Consider the following 20,042-nt stretch of genomic DNA (forward strand, 5'->3'; position numbering starts at 1 on the left):
GAGAGTGCAGACTGGTGCAACCACTGTGGAAATCAACATGGAGATACCTCAAAGAGCTGGGACTAGAGGTTCCATTTGACCCAGCCATCCCCTCTGCTGGGTATCTTTCCAAAAGAATTAAAAGAATCATATCACAGTGGCATATGTGCACCTGTGTTTATAGCGGCACAATCTGTAATAGCTAAAACTTGGAAATAGCCCAATAAGGGAAAAGGAAAAAAAAATGAGAAAATGAAAAAATGGAAATGAAGTGTTTGTAAAGGGGGAGGGAAGGAGGGAGTGAAGGGAGGACAGGCATAAGGGGAAAAAATGAGAACCAAGACCCGTCATGTAAAGGTACAAGATTCCAATGACGAATGCAACTGTACTATATCCCTAAAATGTACCAGTAAACTCAGTGAGGAAAAAAAAAAGTCTCATGGAAGAAAGAAGGCTGAGTTTGATGAGCAAAGAAGTTCAGGCAGGAAGAATGGAAGAGCAAGGATGGAGAGAAGCCTGTGTGAGCACATTTATAAATTAACCCAAAGGAGGAAGGGGGCAGACGATTTTCAGGCAGCTGATGTCATGCCTTATAAGTGATGGTGCCATAACTGAAAAATGAAATACATCTTTCATGTGTAGAACACTAGAAAAAAAGCCTGAAGCTTTAATCCCGGAAGACATTTGACCATTTTATCCACTGTTCGCTCTATGATCATACGTCAAGAATGATTAATCCAGTGGTCTCATACAGAAGGATTTGGTAAGAGGCCTCTCTTGCACTGGTGATGAAGACTTGGATGGGGGAGCCCAACAGAGCAGTCTGAAAGACAGATGCTGGTTATGGTAGGGGCAGCGAGCACTCAGCAATTCCAAGGGAAAAGGAAAAGTGGCAAGATGGTGGCATGTGTCTTGTGTGATTGCTGTGGCATAATGACAGTCAAAATGCCATGAATTCTCTGTGCTCCATTCTGTCTCTAACTAAATTTAATAAGGGATGGTCACTGATACCTGACTGTCTCGGTCTCAAGGTACAGATCATCCCACCTTCCTAATTTTGTGAGAGCAGGGAATTTAAGAATAAAACTCCACTGGATGGCTGATGTCATGGACTGACCTGGAGGTCAACTGAAGGGTGACTGTCCAACAACCTCCCATACACCCGATGATCTGGAGAGCTGGTAACAGCTGCTTAATTCTCCCAGAGTTCCAGGCGGTTGTGCTCTCTTATAGGTAACTCTGTTTTCCCCTGGACAAACAAGGTTGCTGAAAAGAGCTGGTGACTTGAAGCCCTTAATTCTTCTGACCTTTTGGGTCTCCAATGGGATGTTTAACTGCCTTTGGAATCCCTGCAAATCCCTGGAGCTCTCGGATCATTGTGATCTTTAGAATGCAAGTTTTGGTTTGAAACAGGCTTTCATTTTGAGCCCTTCATTTCTAAGGCCACCCAGTGTCAGCACGCCATTTGGATTGTAATTATTATTTTACTTCTTATATACTGAGGGTCCTCTCTTCTCCACTGCCAAACCAAACCCTGGAAGAGGTCATCTAAACTCACCCTCCTCTTCCATCCTCTCCTGCTTATCCTTTTAGTTTTGCATAGTGCACCATGCTTTGGTTCTTCTCCTCCATCCCCTACATAATAACCAGAGAGATGTTTTTTAAATGCAAATTGGACTACAGGCTTTGTGTACAACATGGTTCCACTTCTGATAAAACCTTCGGTGTTTTATCATTGCACTTGGCACAAAAATCCTACAGGACCCTGTGTTGCCTGGGAACTGCTTCTTTCTCCTGCCTCACCTTGTGCCACCTCCCCAGCTCTGCTTGCTTATTAGCTCATCAGATCTGTTGTATTTGCTTCAGCCATGGAGGTGTGACAGTGCTGTGCCTTCTGACTCGCTTACCTTCCTGGAGCAACTTCCAACTCAGTCATGTCTTCTCAGGGAAGCTTCCCCTGAGCACCCTGATTAAGTCATGGCTTGCTGAACTGTCCTGATCTGCCTTCATGAAACAGGTCCCAAGCATGCACTTTCACTGTGTTTGTGTGTGTGTGTGTGTGTGTGTGTGTGTGTGTGTGTCTGTATTTCATTTATACACTAAGTTGATTTGTGATCCACATATTTTATGGAGTGAAAAATAATGATTGAAAAATATCTTTCCCAAGAGCAACCATAAACCTCTCTACATGATTCTGGAAATATATCAAGGCTCAGTATAGGAAATGGGGGTTCAAGAGTGTATGTTAGTTTCTGATGTCAGGAGCCAGGCCTCAGCTTTAAGTTTACTCTATGTGTCGTATTATTGACTTTTACAAACTAGCCATAGTCTTTAAATTTTCAGTAGTTCCTGTTATCTTTGAGGAATATGTTCTAAGACTCTCGGAGAATTTCTGGAACCATACATGGTACCAACCCTGTATGCACTATGTTTTTTGCTTTACATGCATATACGATAAAGTTCAGTTTAAAAATTTGGCTCAGTAAGACATTAACAATAATAATCAGTAGAATGATTATCACCACATGCTATAATAAAAGTGAGAGCTATACTAAAACTTTGGGGCCATTGTTAAGCAAGGGTTACTTGAGCACAAGCACTGTAATTCCATGACAGTTGATCTGACAACACAGATGGCTGCTCAATAACTAGCAGGTGGGTAGTGTACGCTATGTGGATACGCTGGACAAAGGGATGATTCACACTGCAGATAGAGCAGTGTGAGATTTCATCATGCTGCTAGGAAGTCATGCAGTTTAAAATTTATGAATTATTTATTTCTGGATTTTTTATTTAATATTTTCAGACTGTAGTTGACTATAGGTAACTGAAACTTCAGAGAGCAAAACCATGGATTAAGGGGAAAGACTGTGTATTAAATATTGTCTCCTCTCTGAATGAACTCTCGCTAGAACATCTTAAAGGTACCGCTTTGCCTTTTCTGGCTATTGGTGGCATTGTCATTATTATTAGGCTCAGCCACTTCTCCTACCCAATCTCATTATTTGGTAGAATCAAGATAATAATTGCATCTAAAGATTTTTGAATTATTTGCCACATAAAACGCTTAATAAAAATGTGTTATATTTTTAATATCACTACATAATAGTTATTATTTCCAGTTTAATATCACTTTGCTAGCTTACGATTAATTTTTTCTATAAGTAATTTAAACTGTCTGTATTGATAATAAATGTAGGAAGTCTACATTATACCCCAGTTTTGCTTCTGTGATTAATTCCATATGGATTACACCATGCACTTGGTAAGGGCCAACACTTCATATTGAATTTGTTCTGTTTGAACTTTCTTTGATCTTTTCACGATGGAAAACTAAGCATTAACCTTCATCTTTCTAAGTTACAATCCTGCAGTACATTATTTTCATAGAAAAGGACTTGTTGTATGTGGACATTCTGTGGCTTGTCCCTCCTTTTCAAGATGGCAGACCAAAACCCATCCTCTGAGATCTGATTAGAAATGACTATGCGCTGCTTGAAAGTTAATCAGCCTGATTATAAGTAGGGTCAAGAATAAGGGGCATCCTGCCATTTCTGTATTTGTTTAGCTCATAATACTTACTAAATAAGGATACTCAGTCCAGGGAGGGAATGAATAATTCATTTTAAAATTCTGCTAAAGCAGAGCCTAAGGGCAGAGATTAAAAGTTTGGAAGGAACCCAGAGGCAAGGAGCAGGAACATAGGTGTGTAGTTCCTAGTGTCCAAGCAAAAATAGAAGCTGATTTTGGGGCTGAAGCCCAAAGATGATGAATTCTGAGTGGTGTGAGCTGCCCTGAAGAATGCTGGAGCTGAGATCTGGCTCTTGAGGTAAATTTAGGGCTTGCTTATGTGTGCAGAGCAGGCTTATTAAATGACCATGAGCATGTTCTACCTACCTGCTCCTTCACCTGACTTCCATCTGCAGTGTGAAGAAAGCCCCTTGACCATGCAATGAGTACTTGGTTTAGTAACTTGAAGTTTATAAACTAATGAAAACTTTTATAAAAGAAAGTGACATCAACACAAAATTTGCTGGGAATATTTCCTTAAATAAATAACTCACAGAGTAGTATGATGGTATAATTATACATAAGACTATTCAGCATCAGAATTACGCACCTCTTTCATAGGATTAGAGTGCTGATTCAGGATCTCCCATATATTGCCAGACAATGTCTAAAAAAAAAAAAAATCCCAAAATCCCCCCCCCAATTCTAACTAAATAGAAGTATAAACTCTGTCAATGAAAGTTTGGTATAAATGACTTCTTTACAGTCTCTTCACATATTGAACAATAATGGCAGTGAATTTGTTTTTGGTCAGAAATCTTGACATTCATCTTAGCAGTTGATTTTGTATTTTTAGAACTTTTTTTTTTACACTTACGTAATTCTCAGTTGATTTTAACCACAGTTTTGAGGAGTCAAGGGACAGTCATACAGGTGGAGGACTGTGGATTCTACAGAGATCAGTGCCATGGTGGCTCTGTGCTTATTGCAAAGCCATCTGCAAACAGTCATGTGGTTAAATCTCTGTCCTGTCCTGTTTTGAAAGACTTCTCAACTCACTCTTACAACCTGACTTCCAATTTCATTGCTTTGATGTGATCCCATTTTTTCTCTCCATGTCCTACAGTGAATTAAAGCTATACCAGGTCACCACCTTCACTATCAGCAAATGACTGCCCTGCGCTCCTCTGTCTAGGCTTTTTCCTGGAGGCACCACCCCCTCCCAAGGGCCCTGATCAGAAATCTGAGCTTGACCCTCACCATCCTCATCTTCCCCTTAATTGCTAGTCAGCTATCAAATATTAACACCTCCATCACTAACTAGCGTGGGTCCTTGCCTCAGTGATAATGGGAAATCTGTAGGCAAAAGCTGTAATTTGAGATTAAAAGAAAATGGGTACAGGATTTTAGCTGGAGGCAAAGAAAAAAACTGAAGGAGACACATCTTTAATAAAGAAGATCTGACTGACTCTTTAGCAGAAGAAAGTAGAGAAAATAGCACCAGCTACTGTGGTTCAGAGCCACATTAGATAGAAATCGAACACAGACTCATTTTAAGGTGAGAATAATATGGCATGAAGAACAGGACAGCTTTATTATGGGACAGAAGTGCAGCTGGCTGCCCATAGTAGGTCCCACAGAAAGAGAAGTGGGCTGCTCCACAGACCGAGAGCCAGCAACTTTACAGATGGGGCAGCCCTGACCGAAAAGTGCTCTTCACTTTTATGGTGTCTCAAAGGAATGCCTTTAGTTAGGCGTGAGTTTCTCCCAAAAGAAAAAGGGGCCTCTGCACAAGGCAGAGCTTAGTTATTGTGCAGGTGTGAGTTTGCACAGTGCTCAAAACGCTCTTAGAAACGTGTCATGTTCCCTGCTCTGGGTGGAGATTTGATGGTGGAAATGAACCATCATGGGAGTATAGTGAAGTTCAGGGTCACGCAGATCCATTTCTACCCGTGCCTGTACCAGTCTCATCCACTTGGCCCACATGTCCCATGTTCTTATCTCAAGGAGTACAGCAGCTGGCTTGCTTCAACAACAGCCTGATTTACTGTCTCCCTCTTACAGCCCAAGGTTGCAAGTGCCTGCTTGTTTTCTCTTGGGCTGTCACTTCATGTCCCTCTTTCTCAGATTCACCCCTAAATATGTTTCAAATATGTTTACTTTTCTCAGTTCCCTAACCGCTACCCTAGTCTACTCCTTGGCCTGGTTCATTCAGACCCAGCAGTCCATTGCCCAGGTAGGAAGTTTTGGCCTTAGCTTTTGTTTCTAGCACTCTCCTTCCCTACTTTCAGCCCTTAAACTGTGTCTGGCTGGGTTTTCTCCGGCCCCTGTGTGGGAGGGATTTGGACATAGTTTTCCTCTTTTGTTATGCATATAGATGTGAAAATTCAGTATGGTTTAAAAATATCCATCATAAAAGGAGCCAAACGCCTTCACTGGAAGAAAGCCTCTTTAATAAATGATTCTGGAAAAACTGGCTTTTCACATGCAGAAGATTAAAACTATACCGATATCTCTCACCATGCACTAAACTAAAATTGAAATGCATCAAAGGTCTGAATATTTAAAAGACAAATACTAAATCTGTTGAAAGATATAATAGATAGAACTCTTGAAGATGCAGATGTAGGCAAAGACTTTATGAACAAACCCTGATCACACAGGAAATGTCACAAAGAATCAAGAGTTGGGATCTCATCTTATCAAAAAGCTTTTGCTCAGCAAAAGTAATCACCAACACAGTGAAAAGACAACCCACAGAGTGGGAAAATTTTTTCCAGGTCTTCCTCAGACAAAGGACTAATATCTAGAATATATAATGAACTAAAAAACATCAGACCCTCCCCAAATTTAAAGATTCATTCCAAAAATGGGCAGCTGGAATGAATACACACTTCTCAGATGAAGTAGAAATGGCAAATGACTATGTTAAAAGAAAATGTTCAACAGGGCCAGGGATTTAGCTCAGTGGTTCCGCCACCTGTTTTGAAAGCTCATGGTCCCAAGTTTGATTCCGGGTACAAAAAAAAAAATGTTCATCATCTCTGGTCGTTCAAGAAGTGCAAATTAAAACAATGCTGAGATTCCATCTCCAAAAAGAAAGGCTGTTATCAAGAAACCAATCACTAACAAATGCTAGTGGGGCTGTGGGGGGAAAAAGGAACCCTTCACCACTGTTGGTAGGAGTGTAGACTCGTGCAACCACTGTGGAAATCAGTGTGGAGGTTCCTCAGAAAACTAAAACTAGGGGTTCCATTTGACCCAGCTATTTCCCTTTTTGGTATCGTCTTGAAAGAATTAAAAAGCATCAGACCACAGTGATATATGCACATCCATGTTTATAGCAGCACAGTTTGTAATAGCTAAATCTTGTACACAGCCCAAATGCCCACCGACAGATGAATGGACAAAGAAAATGTGGGGTATTTTTTTAATGCAATGGAATGCTACTGTGCCATAAAGGAGAAGCTTGAAACATGTTTAGATAAATGGATGCACCTTAGGGCCATACTCTTAAGTGAAATAAATCAGAAACATGTGTTTAAAGACCTCATTGTTTCTGTGGTGTGAGAAACCAAAAGTGGAAATGAGGACCAAAATGTAGAACAGTATTGTGAAATGGGAAGAAAACGTTCAAACGCAAAGGGGAGCAAGACAGGGAGGAGGGGGAAAGGAAGGAAGGGACAAGGATAAAAAAAGAGAACCGAAGGGAAAAAATGGAAACAAAGCTTTAGTAAATAAAGAGGGAAGAAGGGTTAAAGGGATGGAAGGGGAACGGGGAAAAACAAAAAGGGGGAAAAAGAAACAAGATATATTGTGTACTGGTACAAATGCCCTAAGATGAGTGTGATCATTATGTGTATCTAAAATATATCAATACAATTTTTAAAAATCCAATCACAATTTCAAGAATATCTCAAGATGGCCACAGGCTACTTTCGCGCGAAGGCCACAGGCATCCACACAATATAGGACAGAGGCTGGATGGGCTGTGTGTGGGTGTTTGCTGTGTCTCTGTTGTGGCCAATTTGTGCATATATAGGTAGCATTTAGAGGGCACAGGACAACAGTGAGGGCACACAGGCACTAACGGGACTGCTGAGCTCAAATCCCACTTGTATCGCTTACTGGCTGCGTGGCCTGGTGTAAGTCCTTTCAGCTCTCTCACTTAGGTTGTACATCTGCAAACTGGCAATAACAACAGTGACAATAGTTTTTCCCTTATAGTTTTTCCCGTTACAGGGATTACGTAATATGGAGGGTGCTTGGAAAGAGTGCCATGTCTGTTCACTACTGGTGTTCATGTAACCCTGTACATGGGCCTCAAGCTTGGCGTGTTTCTCTTTCTTATGTTGTTACCTAGATGCTAGCTTGTGTTGGTCTTTCTGGCCTTCTTTCTGTGTAAGCCTGTGCTTCCCCGTAATAACATGAATGTTTGCATTCCTCCCTGTGTGTTTCATATGTTTCTATGCCCCTCATGTCTGTGTGCGATGATCTTCTACCTTCTGTCATCTTCTCCTCTCCTTTTCTCAGGGATTGCTTGCTACGTCCCTTTTATGTGTGCATCTCTTTTATTTCTCTTCGTGTCTCGTGCTATGGCTAGGTTTCTTTTTTCCTCCTTGGTTTCTCCAGTTTTCATTTTCTCTTTGTCTTTTAACTGTTTTGTCTCTCTTTCACTGTTAACAGTATTTAAAAAACTGAAATTTAAAAAAAAAATTCTGCCTCCATTAAATAGTTTTTTATTCCCTTTTCAAAAATGTGTAAGCTTGTGGATACAATATTTTTTTTAAGAGTAGGAAAAATTTATTGAGAGAAAGATAGCTTCTATCTAAGAGAGAGATAGAAGGGAGACTGGAAGGTGGGTTTCCCGTCACCCCACTTCTCAAAGATGTTTTATACAGCAAAGCCATGTGGTGAGGCAAAACTGTAAGACCCAATGGAAGCTATAAGAGCCAATGGAAAAGTACAAGGTGGGCATGAGGTGGTGCAAAACCATGACCAACCAATCAGATTGCAAGTACAGTCACCCAGGTAATATTGATTCAATGCGGGTCAAATGGGGAGCAAGTAGCAATGAGGGTGGGGTTCAGAGATATTTCCTGGAAAGGCTGGGTTAAGACCTTGGCCCCCTACCCAGGTGATTGATACCTATTTAGAATATCAGTCACTGCTCTTTATCTCCAGGGCAAGCACAGGGATATAGTAGTTTCTTTGCTTTTACAATTCTGGCCCTTCAGTGAATGTGTCTTGATTGTCCTCCATGTTGGCTCCTCCTGGACTGGCCCTGTCTAACTGCCTACAAGATATCTAATTAAGTTGCCTATCTGCAATATTTCTCCCTCTGAAGAAGGACTCCTAACTGCTGTTAGGCAAAGAGGGCAAAGGGTGAAGGCAGCTCTGGCTACTTCAGAGGGTCGTAGTTGTGTTCAGCAGTTAGAGTTACTCTACAGAGGGTTTGCTTTATCTAAAGTCTTTCAATAAGCACCAGGCATTGTCATCTCGGTAGCCGTGAATAACTATTTTCTAGGATGATTTCCTTTTCCTTCAGTCAGTGACCCTTGTGGAGAAGATTCCCCTCTGTGGCTGAGCTTTTCCCCATAGTTAAAAACATTAATTGCCTTTCTTGCTTTGCTCTGAAGCTTTTCCTGTGTATTACTTCTCTTCTCAGTTGTGCTGCCCTGGATGAAAGAGGAAGACAAGGTCAGGGCCTCATTTATTCCTCGTTTTGTCCCCTGTGCCCAGCATGGCGTTTGGGGATTGAACAAATTCTGTGTCTGATCTCTGGGCAGCCTTTATTTATTCTTCACCTTTGTTCTTTCCACCTACTAAATCTATCACAGATCTGCCCCCTCTCCTTTGTGCCCTAGAACCACTTGCTTAGTGTCAACTAACCTTGAATTAGGAGGCTGTCTTGCTGTAGCTTGACAGTCACTTCCTAGCTAGCTTCCTTCTCTGTGCTCTGTGGCTTCTCTTCCCTCCTGTTATCCAAGGAACAATTCCTAAGCACAGGTGGATCGTTCAGCAAGCAAATATGTATCCAAGGCCTCCAGCATGCTGGGTACTGTGCTAATGCCACTTTGACTAAGGTTTCCCTCATCCCAAGTATCCCTCCCACATTCTCCTATCGTAACCTCTCCTACCTCAATCCGTGTTATATTGAAATGATATCAAAAGACCATGTACGTCTTGCATCTCTTTGGTTTGCACATTTCCAGATTCCATTTTTGTACATAAAGGCTGCATGTATTAAACTGGATGATTCAAGGACCAAACTAATCCTTAAAAGTTAAGCACTTAAAAAGAAACTATTTCAATGAAATACAAGTAAACATTAATAAACAAAGGACCCGAGTTCAATCCCTGGTACAAAAAAAAAATTAATAAAATGTTTTAAAAACAGTCTTCTATAAAAAAAGCAAAGTTTCATAACATATTAATCACAGAGTAACATTAGTTATTAAGCACTTTTGAAAGGACATGAACTTGTGTGAATGTTGGGCCTCCGTGCATTGCGTAGAGAACACGTATTCCCTTTTAAACCTGTATTGTGTGGGGGAAGTGGCTGCAGGAGGGATACAGCAAGACTTCAGGGCACATTGACTGCATCATCTGCTAACTATGGTCCCATAGAAGAGCCTGCACATCCTCCATGTGAAAACAAGGTCTCCAGTGTCTTATCTATATGCGGAGAGAGTTGGGAGTATTTAATGTACTTAATTTGTACGGTAACCTTCCCATTGCCTGGGCAAGCGTGCAGCAAGGTCGCCATCCTTACTGTGTGAGTCATGGTACCATTTTGGAAAGCAAAACTTAAGCCAAAGGAAGACGCTGACCTGATGCCCTTTCTTCTTATTTCAATCCAGTTTAGCTCAGACTAGAGACTTAACTGTCATGAAACACAGGTTTCGGGTGTTTACAACCTGCATTTCTGTATCAAGTCACTTAGTGCCTCTCAAATCCAATTTTCTTGTCTCTAAAATGGGAGTCATTGTGTTGTCTATCTCCCTGCCTGTGATGGGAATCAAAAAGTGTAAGCCTATGTAGATGCCCTAGAAATTGCACGGTGCTCTACCAGGGTGATGCTGCAATACAGACAGTTCAGTATCATAGAAATGGGAGTTTTGTGGTTAACACCAATGAATGTTATTTCTTAATGTCTCCTTTTACTCACAGGAAGGAAAAATTGCCACACTCATTATTAAGAGCTTGACTTTGGAGAGACCAAAGATCAGAACTGGCTCTGTTTAAGGGTGACAGAAATGGAACAACAGAGATTTTTAAAATCCATTTGTAGCATTTTGGTCATTATGAGCAGCTCAGTTGTATTTTACCACTGGCTACTTATTACTTTGCCACAGGCAGGAGCTAGGAAGTGACAGAGAACATGCATTTATCATCCTGCCATGGAATACAAAAGCCTCGTTTGTCTGTGACTAACGGCAGGTTTCAAAAATGGCATGGTGGATTATTACGCTGATACTTAACCAAGGAGATTATCATGGATGGTTAGGTGTTTAATGTTGACTTTTGATAATTTCTTAAAATGTGTAAGGCAGATGGCTAAACCAACTCTGGCATATCCGTTCTGCTAAAAAAAAAGGAATAGATATGCAGCAACATAGATCCAATGTAAAATATTTATAGAGAACGGGGGAAAAAAACTCTTATCCAAAAGTACACACTCTGTATGAGCCTGTTTATATTCTACAACAGGTAAAACAAATCTGTGGTGAAAAATAACTACAAATAACCCAGCCTTGGGGGCCAAGGAGGGGCCAGTGGCCAAAGTGAAATTTAGTGAGACCTCCAGGTACTTTGAATTACAGTATCTACAACAATAATGGATTGATAGATGCACAACAGGGTCTATCTAGTAAAACACGAATTGTCAAAGCTAGTAGTGGTTATTTCAGTTTTCATTGTCCGATTTTTTTTAATATCCTTTAGGATATTTTGAAAATTTTGTAATGATATGTTTTAAAAATATGATTTCAGGAAAAATATCTATTAAAAAAAAGGCACGAAAGAAAATCTGGCTAGGGGTTTTTGTGATGCAGTACGCTTTTCAGCACTGACTATCCTTAGACATTTTAAACATTGCCTTTTCTCAAAATGCAGGATAAAAGAGACATTGAAAACAATGCACACATAAAGATTACTGCATTTTTACTGTGTTACATGAATTGTTATCAATGAAATTTGTAATTAAAAACTACTTAACACCATATTTTTGACTACACAATTTCATTTTCTTTTGTTAATCTCCATGAACTATCTTTTAGAAAAATCAAATTTTAAAATACGAAAAGAAGTAATAAGCTGGTAATAGAATTCAGTTAAGAAGAATATACCATTTTTATGAACTCTGTTAACTGATAAAAAGCATTGTTGAAAACTTTGACTTTGGGATACACATGATATCACCTTGACTCTTCATAGTCAGTTGAGACTGTGAGAATTGTTGGGATTCTGGAAGACTGAATTTAAAGTGAATATGACAAATCAGAGCACTGTATTTTTCAAAAGTACAAAATGCAATAGGAACATGTACAGAACTATGCCCTTCAGAACCAAGAACCACTTTAACTGGTCATTTCTCACTGAATATTCACTGTCTGCTGTCCTGAGCTTCCATACAGACTTTTAAAAACAATATGGAGAAATAAGTCAAGGTTTAAAGAGGCACAAGATGATTAAAATAATGGAAAACAGGTCCTCTTCAAGAAATCTGAGAGAAGGAATTCTGTGCAAACTCTTCTAAGATAGAAAGGTTAATCAAGCTCTTGATGACTACTTTAATTATGTAATGTGTTTCTACGAAGGGATTCTATGAAAACACTAACAAAAGGGATTTAAGTTAGGCAGAAATAGTTTTAGTTTACTTTGAGGTCATTAGAACATGGAATGATTATCAAGAGATATTTTGGAGTCTGAATCCCTGGAGAAATACAAAAACAGAATATAAATTCTGAATAGTTTGACATTGACTTGCCACAGGCTGAGAACTACCTTGACCTTTGAAAGCACCGTCCTGAATCTGCATTCCAATAATAATGTTTCATCCTATGATAATAATTTTGAAATGCAACTTGTGACTAATTTACCTTGTTCTTGGCTTTGTATAACTTTAAACTCACTTAACAGTTGTGGTATTAACGATTCTTTTCATTACATTTGTCTTTTAATAAATGATTAGATATTGTTTTGGTGACTGTAATGCTGTTCTTCACTTAGTTTCTGTATTTTTTTTAATGACAAAATACTTATACAGTGGTCCCCTCATAATCCCAGGGAACAGTATATTCCAGAATCTCCTTGGATGCCTGGAATTTCAAACAATACTGAACCTTATATATCCTGGGGTTTTTTTCCCCCGTACTTACATAGTTAGTTTACTTTATAAGTTAGGCACAGTAAAAAATTAACAGCAGTAACTGGTCATAAAATAGAACAGTTATAACAAAAGTTGTGTTACTATAGCAAAACCTGTTTTACTATAGACTGTAGTAAACCAATAGGGCCTCTTTCTCTTGAGAACATTAAGAGAAATAGTGATGGCCTCAGAGCCAGCTGATGTGGGGAAACTAAAAGTGGACAAAGTGAAACCGTGCATAAGGAACAATTACTACAATGTGTTCTCTCATTTTTCTCCTGAATGTTGTATCACTCTCATTCTAAAGTTGGGGGGCGTTGTATTTACAACTCTGATAGTCGCAAGCATTTTCTCTCTGTGGGCCAGGCCCTATCTGAATCTGTTTAACATGCTCTGCCATTTGCCCCCGCGATACCTCCACCTACCATCCAAGGCTAGTTAGAATTGAGATAAAACTCTCACCCTGGCAGAGGATGTGTCTTCCTCTTGAGAATCAATATGGCAGAATCCTATTTTTTTAATGCAGTATTTTTTCATTAGTACATGTTTATAGTACATAATGATTGCAACTATTGTGGGAAGTTGGTATATGTACGGAATGTATCTTTTTTTTTTTTTTTATACCCTACCCTTCCCAGAATCCGCTTTTGCCTTCTCCACTGTGGTCTCTATTTTTGTTTTCTTAATCTTACTCCTTGGCTCACCTTTATTCTTACCCATTGCAGAGCAAAACTTGCTTCCTGTTGTGACGCTGTTCAAAACTTCGTGGTTTCTCAAAATAACACTCCAGTTGGAACTAACATGAGTTATGAGGTGGAAAGTAAAAAAGAAATCCCAATTAGAGAGAGCATTTTTCATATGTTTCCAGTGGTGAGTAAAGATTTATTGTAACTTTTCTCTCATTTGAAATTGTATTTTATAGGAATATGAATGAATGATTTAAAAACTACCATATTCTGTTATGTTGCATAAAATACATACTGGGGACCACTTTAAAAAGAGTTTTTATTTATTTACTTTTTTCATTCTATTCTAGGGATCAAACCCAGGGTCTCATGCATGGTATGCAAATTTTCTACTGAGCTACACTTCCATCCCCTGAAGAGGCCAATTTTATTTGTTTGTTGGTTGGTTTATTGGTACCAGGGATCGAACTCGGGACTTTATGCTTGCGAGGCAGGAGGCAGCACCACTTGAGCTAAACCCCCAGTCCCTAAAAAGGCCATTTTAAGGAGGTATGGCTCCATAGGGAAGGACATTTATATCTTAAATGATGGGTTGTACCGGTCTATGACTCTTCTTTGGAGCTGATTTCCCTGTTGGAATCGGCATCATGATCACTGGGATTTCTGAATATAACATTATCTTGGGAAGTAACTGTGTAAGAATCTGTGTCCAAAACATATAACATCTGTGATAAAGGGACTGTCTTCTGTGTTCCTGAGGTATCCCATGCTTCTAGAACATTCCCCAGTATATCTATATATCTATATATCTATAGATATATAGATATACACACTAATTGCATGTTTGTTAAATTAAAAAGCCATGGTACGATATACTATTGCTTCTTCACATGTAAGGAGGAACTTATTGGCTAATCCAAATGTGGAGAACTTTTTTTGTGCTGAAGACTATCCTGTTATATATAATGTACATTCTAAAGTATCTTAGCAGCAACCAGGCTCCTGGGGAGGTAGCTCTGTGGTAGAGCACTTGCCTAGCATGAATGAGGCTCTGGATTTTATCCCCAGTACAAAAAAAAAAAAAAGGCAACTAGGCCAAATCAATATGGTCAAAAATGGGATCATTGTATATATATGCAGTTTGTCAACTGTAGCAAGTTAGATTTGTAGTATTAATTCTCTTTGATTGGGCTTTTTATTTCTTTGACCTTATTTCTGCTTCCATAAATTGTTTCAATGCTTTACTTGTACTATAATTCAAAGGAAGAACAATTTACTGAGAATAAATGAGAAATAAAATAGTAGGAAAAAATGCTTCAAATTACCTGGAAGAAAAAAAGAGGCAAAAATAATAAAGAATGCAGTCAATAGAGGAGAATATTTAAAAGACAAAAATTGAGTCTTTTGAAGGGATCAGAGAAGTGAATGCAGTTCATGAGAGGTAATTGTCCACCAGTAAAGTTTATGCAACAAAACGGCCCTCATAAATTGTTTTCACGACGCATTGAACTACCAGTTACTGCAAAGATAATAACACAAGCATATTTCCATTCCCTGTCAGAAAAGCTGGGCCACTTTTTCACCTGTGGCTGTGTTTCCTGGTGCATGTATCCGGCTTCTGATGCCCAGCAGCACACATGAGCCACATTTAACCAGCCCCTCGCTTGGCAGAAAGGAATAACAACACAACACTGATAGTTCTGTGTGCGGTTCCTGCCTGCCTCCGTTGTCTTAAGTATAGTGATTTTTTTTTTAACGGGGAAAAGAAATTCTGCAACCAACACCGTGACACCTTCTCGTGTCACTTTTTTGTGTGGCACCAACGTTCAGCCCGCACGGGCAGGAGCTCAGGGTGGAGTTGACATTTTCCTCACCTCACTTCCTGCTTGTCCACTCCACTCTCCCACACTCGGCTTCCTGGACCAGCCAGGCGCACGGCAGATCTCAATAAATACTTTAGATCACTCAGTGCAGTGAGGAGTAAACTTCCCCCCACAACTTGGCAAATTATTGGAAGAGCAAAGCAACACAGCTGATTTTCAGCTAGAGCGAGCAAAGAGCAGGTAACTCGGCTGTGCCAATTTACATTTTTCTTAGGAGGGTTATTTTAGGAAACATTGGGGTTTGTGATTTATTTCAACTCCTACTGAACATGAGATCCCCAAACGTATGGAGGTTTCCCCCTAGTTGACCAAAGAAACCAGAGGAAGACATTTATGACTTTGAGTGCTTAATTAGAGATATGCTTCCTTCAGTGATCTTTTCTGTTGTACCGTAAAGAGTGTGTTTGCATTCTGCCCTATGTATAAAATTCAGATTGATTGTCGTACCATTGAGTAAACACTACCTGAAGACATCCTGAGCAGGAAGTTCCTCCATATGAAATAGCCCGATGGCTCTGGAAAACATTCATTTAAAAACTGGGCACTAATCCTCAGGCCTATTTCTTTGCCAGTACCATGCTGTTTTTATCACAGTGGCTTTGTAGTATAGAAATCACACAATAACAAATGTTGGCGGGGTTGTGGGGAGAAAGGAACCCTTCTCCATTGTTGGTGGGAGTGCAGACTGGTGCAACCACTGTGGAAATAAATACGGAGATACCTCAAAGAGCTTGGACTGGAGGTTCCATTTGACCCAGCCATCCCTCTGCTGGGTATCTTTCCAAGAGAACTAAAAGAATCATATCACAGAGAAGTATGTGCACCCATGTTTATAGCGGCACAGTTTGTAATAGCTAAATCTTGGAAACAGCCTATTTGCCCATCCGTTGGAAACTGGATAAAGAAGTTGTGGTTTTTCTATAAAATGGAATATTACTCAGCCATAAAGAGCGAGAGAATAGATTCATTCATAGGAAAATGGATACATATTGAAGATATACTCCTAAGTGAAATAAATAAGTCACACATGTGTAAATACCGAATAGTTTCCCTGGTGTGAATAATCTGCAACAGTGCATAAGATCCTAATAAGATTACTGACATTTAGAAATGGGAAGAAAGGAGCTAAAGGTGTAGGGAAGGTGGGATGGGTAGGGGAAGAGTAAAAAGGGAAAAGAAAAAAATGTGAGAGAATGAAAAGATGAAAATAAAGTGTTTGTAGATGGGGAGGGGAGGAGGGGGTGAAGGGAGGGCAGAGGTAAGGGGAAAAAATGAGAATCAAGACTTGTCACGTAAAGGTACAAGATCCCAACAATAAATGTAACTGTACTGTATTCCTAAAATGTACCAATAAACTCAATTAAAGCTGGAAAAAAAAAAACTGGGCACTAAGCCGGGCATTGTGGGTATTAAAGAAAATATGGAGTGGTTTCAAGTTAACATTTTAATGCAGTAAGAAACTGGACTGCGTGGTGGTAAAGAGTTAGATCCTCTGAATCAAACCACCACCTCGGTTCACAGTCCAGCCCTGCCTCTCTCTATTGTTTACAATTAGGCCTCCATTTTCTCATCCCTAGAATACTCAGAAGGTGTTTGGGTGCATTAAAAGTGCTAGTAACCTTTGCGCTTGTAACAGTGCCTTTCCCACAGTAAGCATCATGTGCCTGTCCCATTTCAAAGATAAGCCTTCTGGGAGAAGTTCTGACCCAGAGTTCCCTGCTTGTTGGGCATCTCCCAAATGCAGCATTGGGAGCAGGTGGTAGACAGTGGCTCCAGATCTGCTGGGGTTCTGGGCTGCTCAGAGTACCAGCCCCGCACTCTGCCAGTGGTGCTGGTGAACTAGATTTGGAGAGGGATGTGCCTGATTTCATAGCCTCTGCCATTTTCAGTGGTTTAAATGCCAACACTATGGCCAATTTCAAGTTGCCAGTGGTGTAACTGCCAGCCTGTGGAATTCCTGAATGTCTCCCAGTGGGCGCCATCTTGCAGACTCTATAAGCAGCTCTAGTGCACTGCTAGGATGGCACTGGGGAGACCATCGGACCAGCAGTGCTTATCCAGAACTCACTGTGCACTGTGCACTCTGCTACATATAGAAGGGGAGAGGTGGGGAAATGGAAAACTGAGAATCACTGAGGATTTACACACTTGTGTTGAAGACAAAATCGGTGAATCAGGACCTCATCGCGGTGGTGTATGGGCGGGCCCCTTCCTAGGGGCTCGTGGATGTATTATTATTTCAGGGAATATGATAGGAAAAAGCAAAGCACTGTCGAGTTGAAAAGTTGTATTTCAGATTGCAGAGGAATTGGGGAAAATGACAAACCTTTGTGGGTATACTAGGTAGGTCCAAGAAGGAAATGAAAAATATTCAGGCCTCAGAAGTTAATTCAAAATTGTCCTCTGGAGTTCTGGAGTTGGTCAGCTTCCCTGATGCACATCGGCTGGTCTTTGCAGAGATGGAAACATAAATCTAACGTCCTTACAGAGCCCAAAGGCCCAGCTACTTAAAACACATGGGAAGCTTTTGCTAAAGTACCTATTCATTTTATGGCTTAGAGTAGAAGATTTAATGCTACTTTCTAATTTCATTATTTTCTCTCTTTCTTTGCCAAAAAAAAGCTCTGTTAAAAAGGTACTATGTTGGATTTTGCCATTCTTTTTATTTATTATATAATATATAGTATATTTTGTATAGAAATATATTTATAAGATTACACTTTATTGTGTATTATATAATATCTGTTCTTTTTAAGAGAAATGCAGCAGATTCACGTGGTCTTTTTATTACGTCGTAAGTTGACCAGCATCCTGTGTTACTTTTTTTCTTTTTAAATGCTGCTTCTTTGTTATTTAAATGCTGCTTCTTTGTCCTTAGAATGTGTGCAAAGTTATAATTAAGCTGATGATGTCTGTGGTTATTAGACCAGTGATATTTCATGGCAGTTTCGCTTTGTTCCCCTAGTCCCAGCCTTTTGTGGAATACCCTTATAATCAGTGTGCCGTGGTTGGAAATGGAGGAATTCTGAATGAGTCTCTCTGCGGAGCTGAAATAGATAAATCTGATTTTGTTTTTAGGTAAGAGTTGTTCTTTGAAACCTAAGATCAATTGGACATTTTAAAGGGGTCATGGCAGGACACCGTGTGTGGATTTTGAGTCTTGGGTGGTGTCGCTAATGTCGACAAATTACCCAGGTCAGGCTTTCCTGGGATATTACATGGCTCACGAGTTTCTCGGAGTTTTCCTACCAGGCAGATAAAAATGTGCTTTGGTCATCTCCCTTTAGGGAATGGGGGTAAAATCAAGAGGGAGAGGGCTTGGGACTAAAGGACGCAGCAGAGCCTTGGGTGCTTGAAAAGGTTCCATGATGACTTCGTCAGGAGGACTCCAGCAAGGAGCATTTCCCAGACTCACCTGGCCTCAAAGCCTTGATTCTCTTAGAGAGGATGCCAAAAAAGTTTCATTCTCCAGTATTACTAGGGGAAATGCAGTCTACACCAATGCAATATCATTGTTTAGTGTTCTGAGTTGAAATGTAAAATATTTTGTGCAGCATATAAATTATGGTCTTCTAACACATTTTTATGTTAATATCAGCTAGTTTGCAAAAACACAAATAAAAATGGTTTTGATGTGCGCCTCGTACTAATAAGCCAGGCATCTCCACTTTCAGAATGTGATAGAAAGGTGATTCCTCCATCTGAGCATGAATTTCAGTTGAAACACATCTTTTTAAAATGTAGAAATCCATTTCTTTCTGTTTTAGGAGCATTGATTTCATACCTCGGAGATCCTTTGGTCCCTGTTTATTTCATGCTACCCTTTTTACAATTTTTTTAAATGAGATTTTTCATAAATACTGTACTACAGATTCTCTTTCAATGTAATCTCATTTTAAAATTTCATGCTAAAGGTAACGACAGATCAACAATAGTCCTTACAGTGCCACAAGCATTGAATGTGTTATTATTCACAATTAAAGTGAATTGGTCAGCCACTTTGTTTAAATTCTCAGTGTGAAAAACAGACATGCTGAAGACAAATACTTCTGCATGCAATAGACTTTGTATAGACTTAAAATTCCCCAAACATCTGTGGTGAGCATTCTGCCTAAACATTAATTTTACTTTATAGCTAGTATAAGAAATATAAGTTTTGGCTTCAACCCTTAAAAAGTCCCAACAGTTATTTGATTTGTAACTTGAAAATGCCTGCAAATGCCTATATTCCTGGATTCTGTTTCTGCTGATGCCAGGTATTTTTCTGAATATAGAGATCTCTTAAAATTTGGACAAACAATGGCAAAACAAGGAATAGACGTTGTAGGGGTCATTAGAGTGCACTTCATTTTTTACGCCCCTACTTTCTTTGCCTATACCTGTTGATTGCAAAACAGTTTGGAAGCTACCTGTTATTTTTTATTTCAAAAGGTTAGGAGTTGTGGATTAAGTAAGTATACTTAAAATATAGGAAGTATTCTTAAAATAAAAATAGTAACTATTAATGTATATAATGTATACAATTAATGTAGTATATATTATATTAATATGTACAAAAACATTAGCAAAGATGTTGACAGTAAAACAAATCTTGTGGCTGTAAATCCATAT

General features: G+C 39.5%; 1 protein-coding gene across 5 annotated transcripts in view; it reads left to right on the forward strand.

Annotated features, from left to right (window-relative positions):
* Positions 1-20,042, forward strand: part of St8sia6 (ST8 alpha-N-acetyl-neuraminide alpha-2,8-sialyltransferase 6) — an 82,642-nt gene that overhangs the window by 57,645 nt on the left and 4,955 nt on the right. For all 5 annotated transcript variants that reach the window (XM_010607115.3, XM_010607113.3, XM_010607114.3 and 2 more), the window contains 2 exons: positions 13,588-13,732; positions 18,397-18,509. In XM_010607115.3, the coding sequence (XP_010605417.1) occupies positions 13,588-13,732; positions 18,397-18,509 (258 nt within the window). The remainder of the gene's footprint in view (positions 1-13,587; positions 13,733-18,396; positions 18,510-20,042) is intronic.

The sequence above is a fragment of the Fukomys damarensis genome, unplaced genomic scaffold, assembly GCF_012274545.1.
Source record: "Fukomys damarensis isolate Sample0158 unplaced genomic scaffold, DMR_v1.0_HiC HiC_scaffold_37, whole genome shotgun sequence".
NCBI lineage: Eukaryota > Metazoa > Chordata > Mammalia > Rodentia > Bathyergidae > Fukomys > Fukomys damarensis.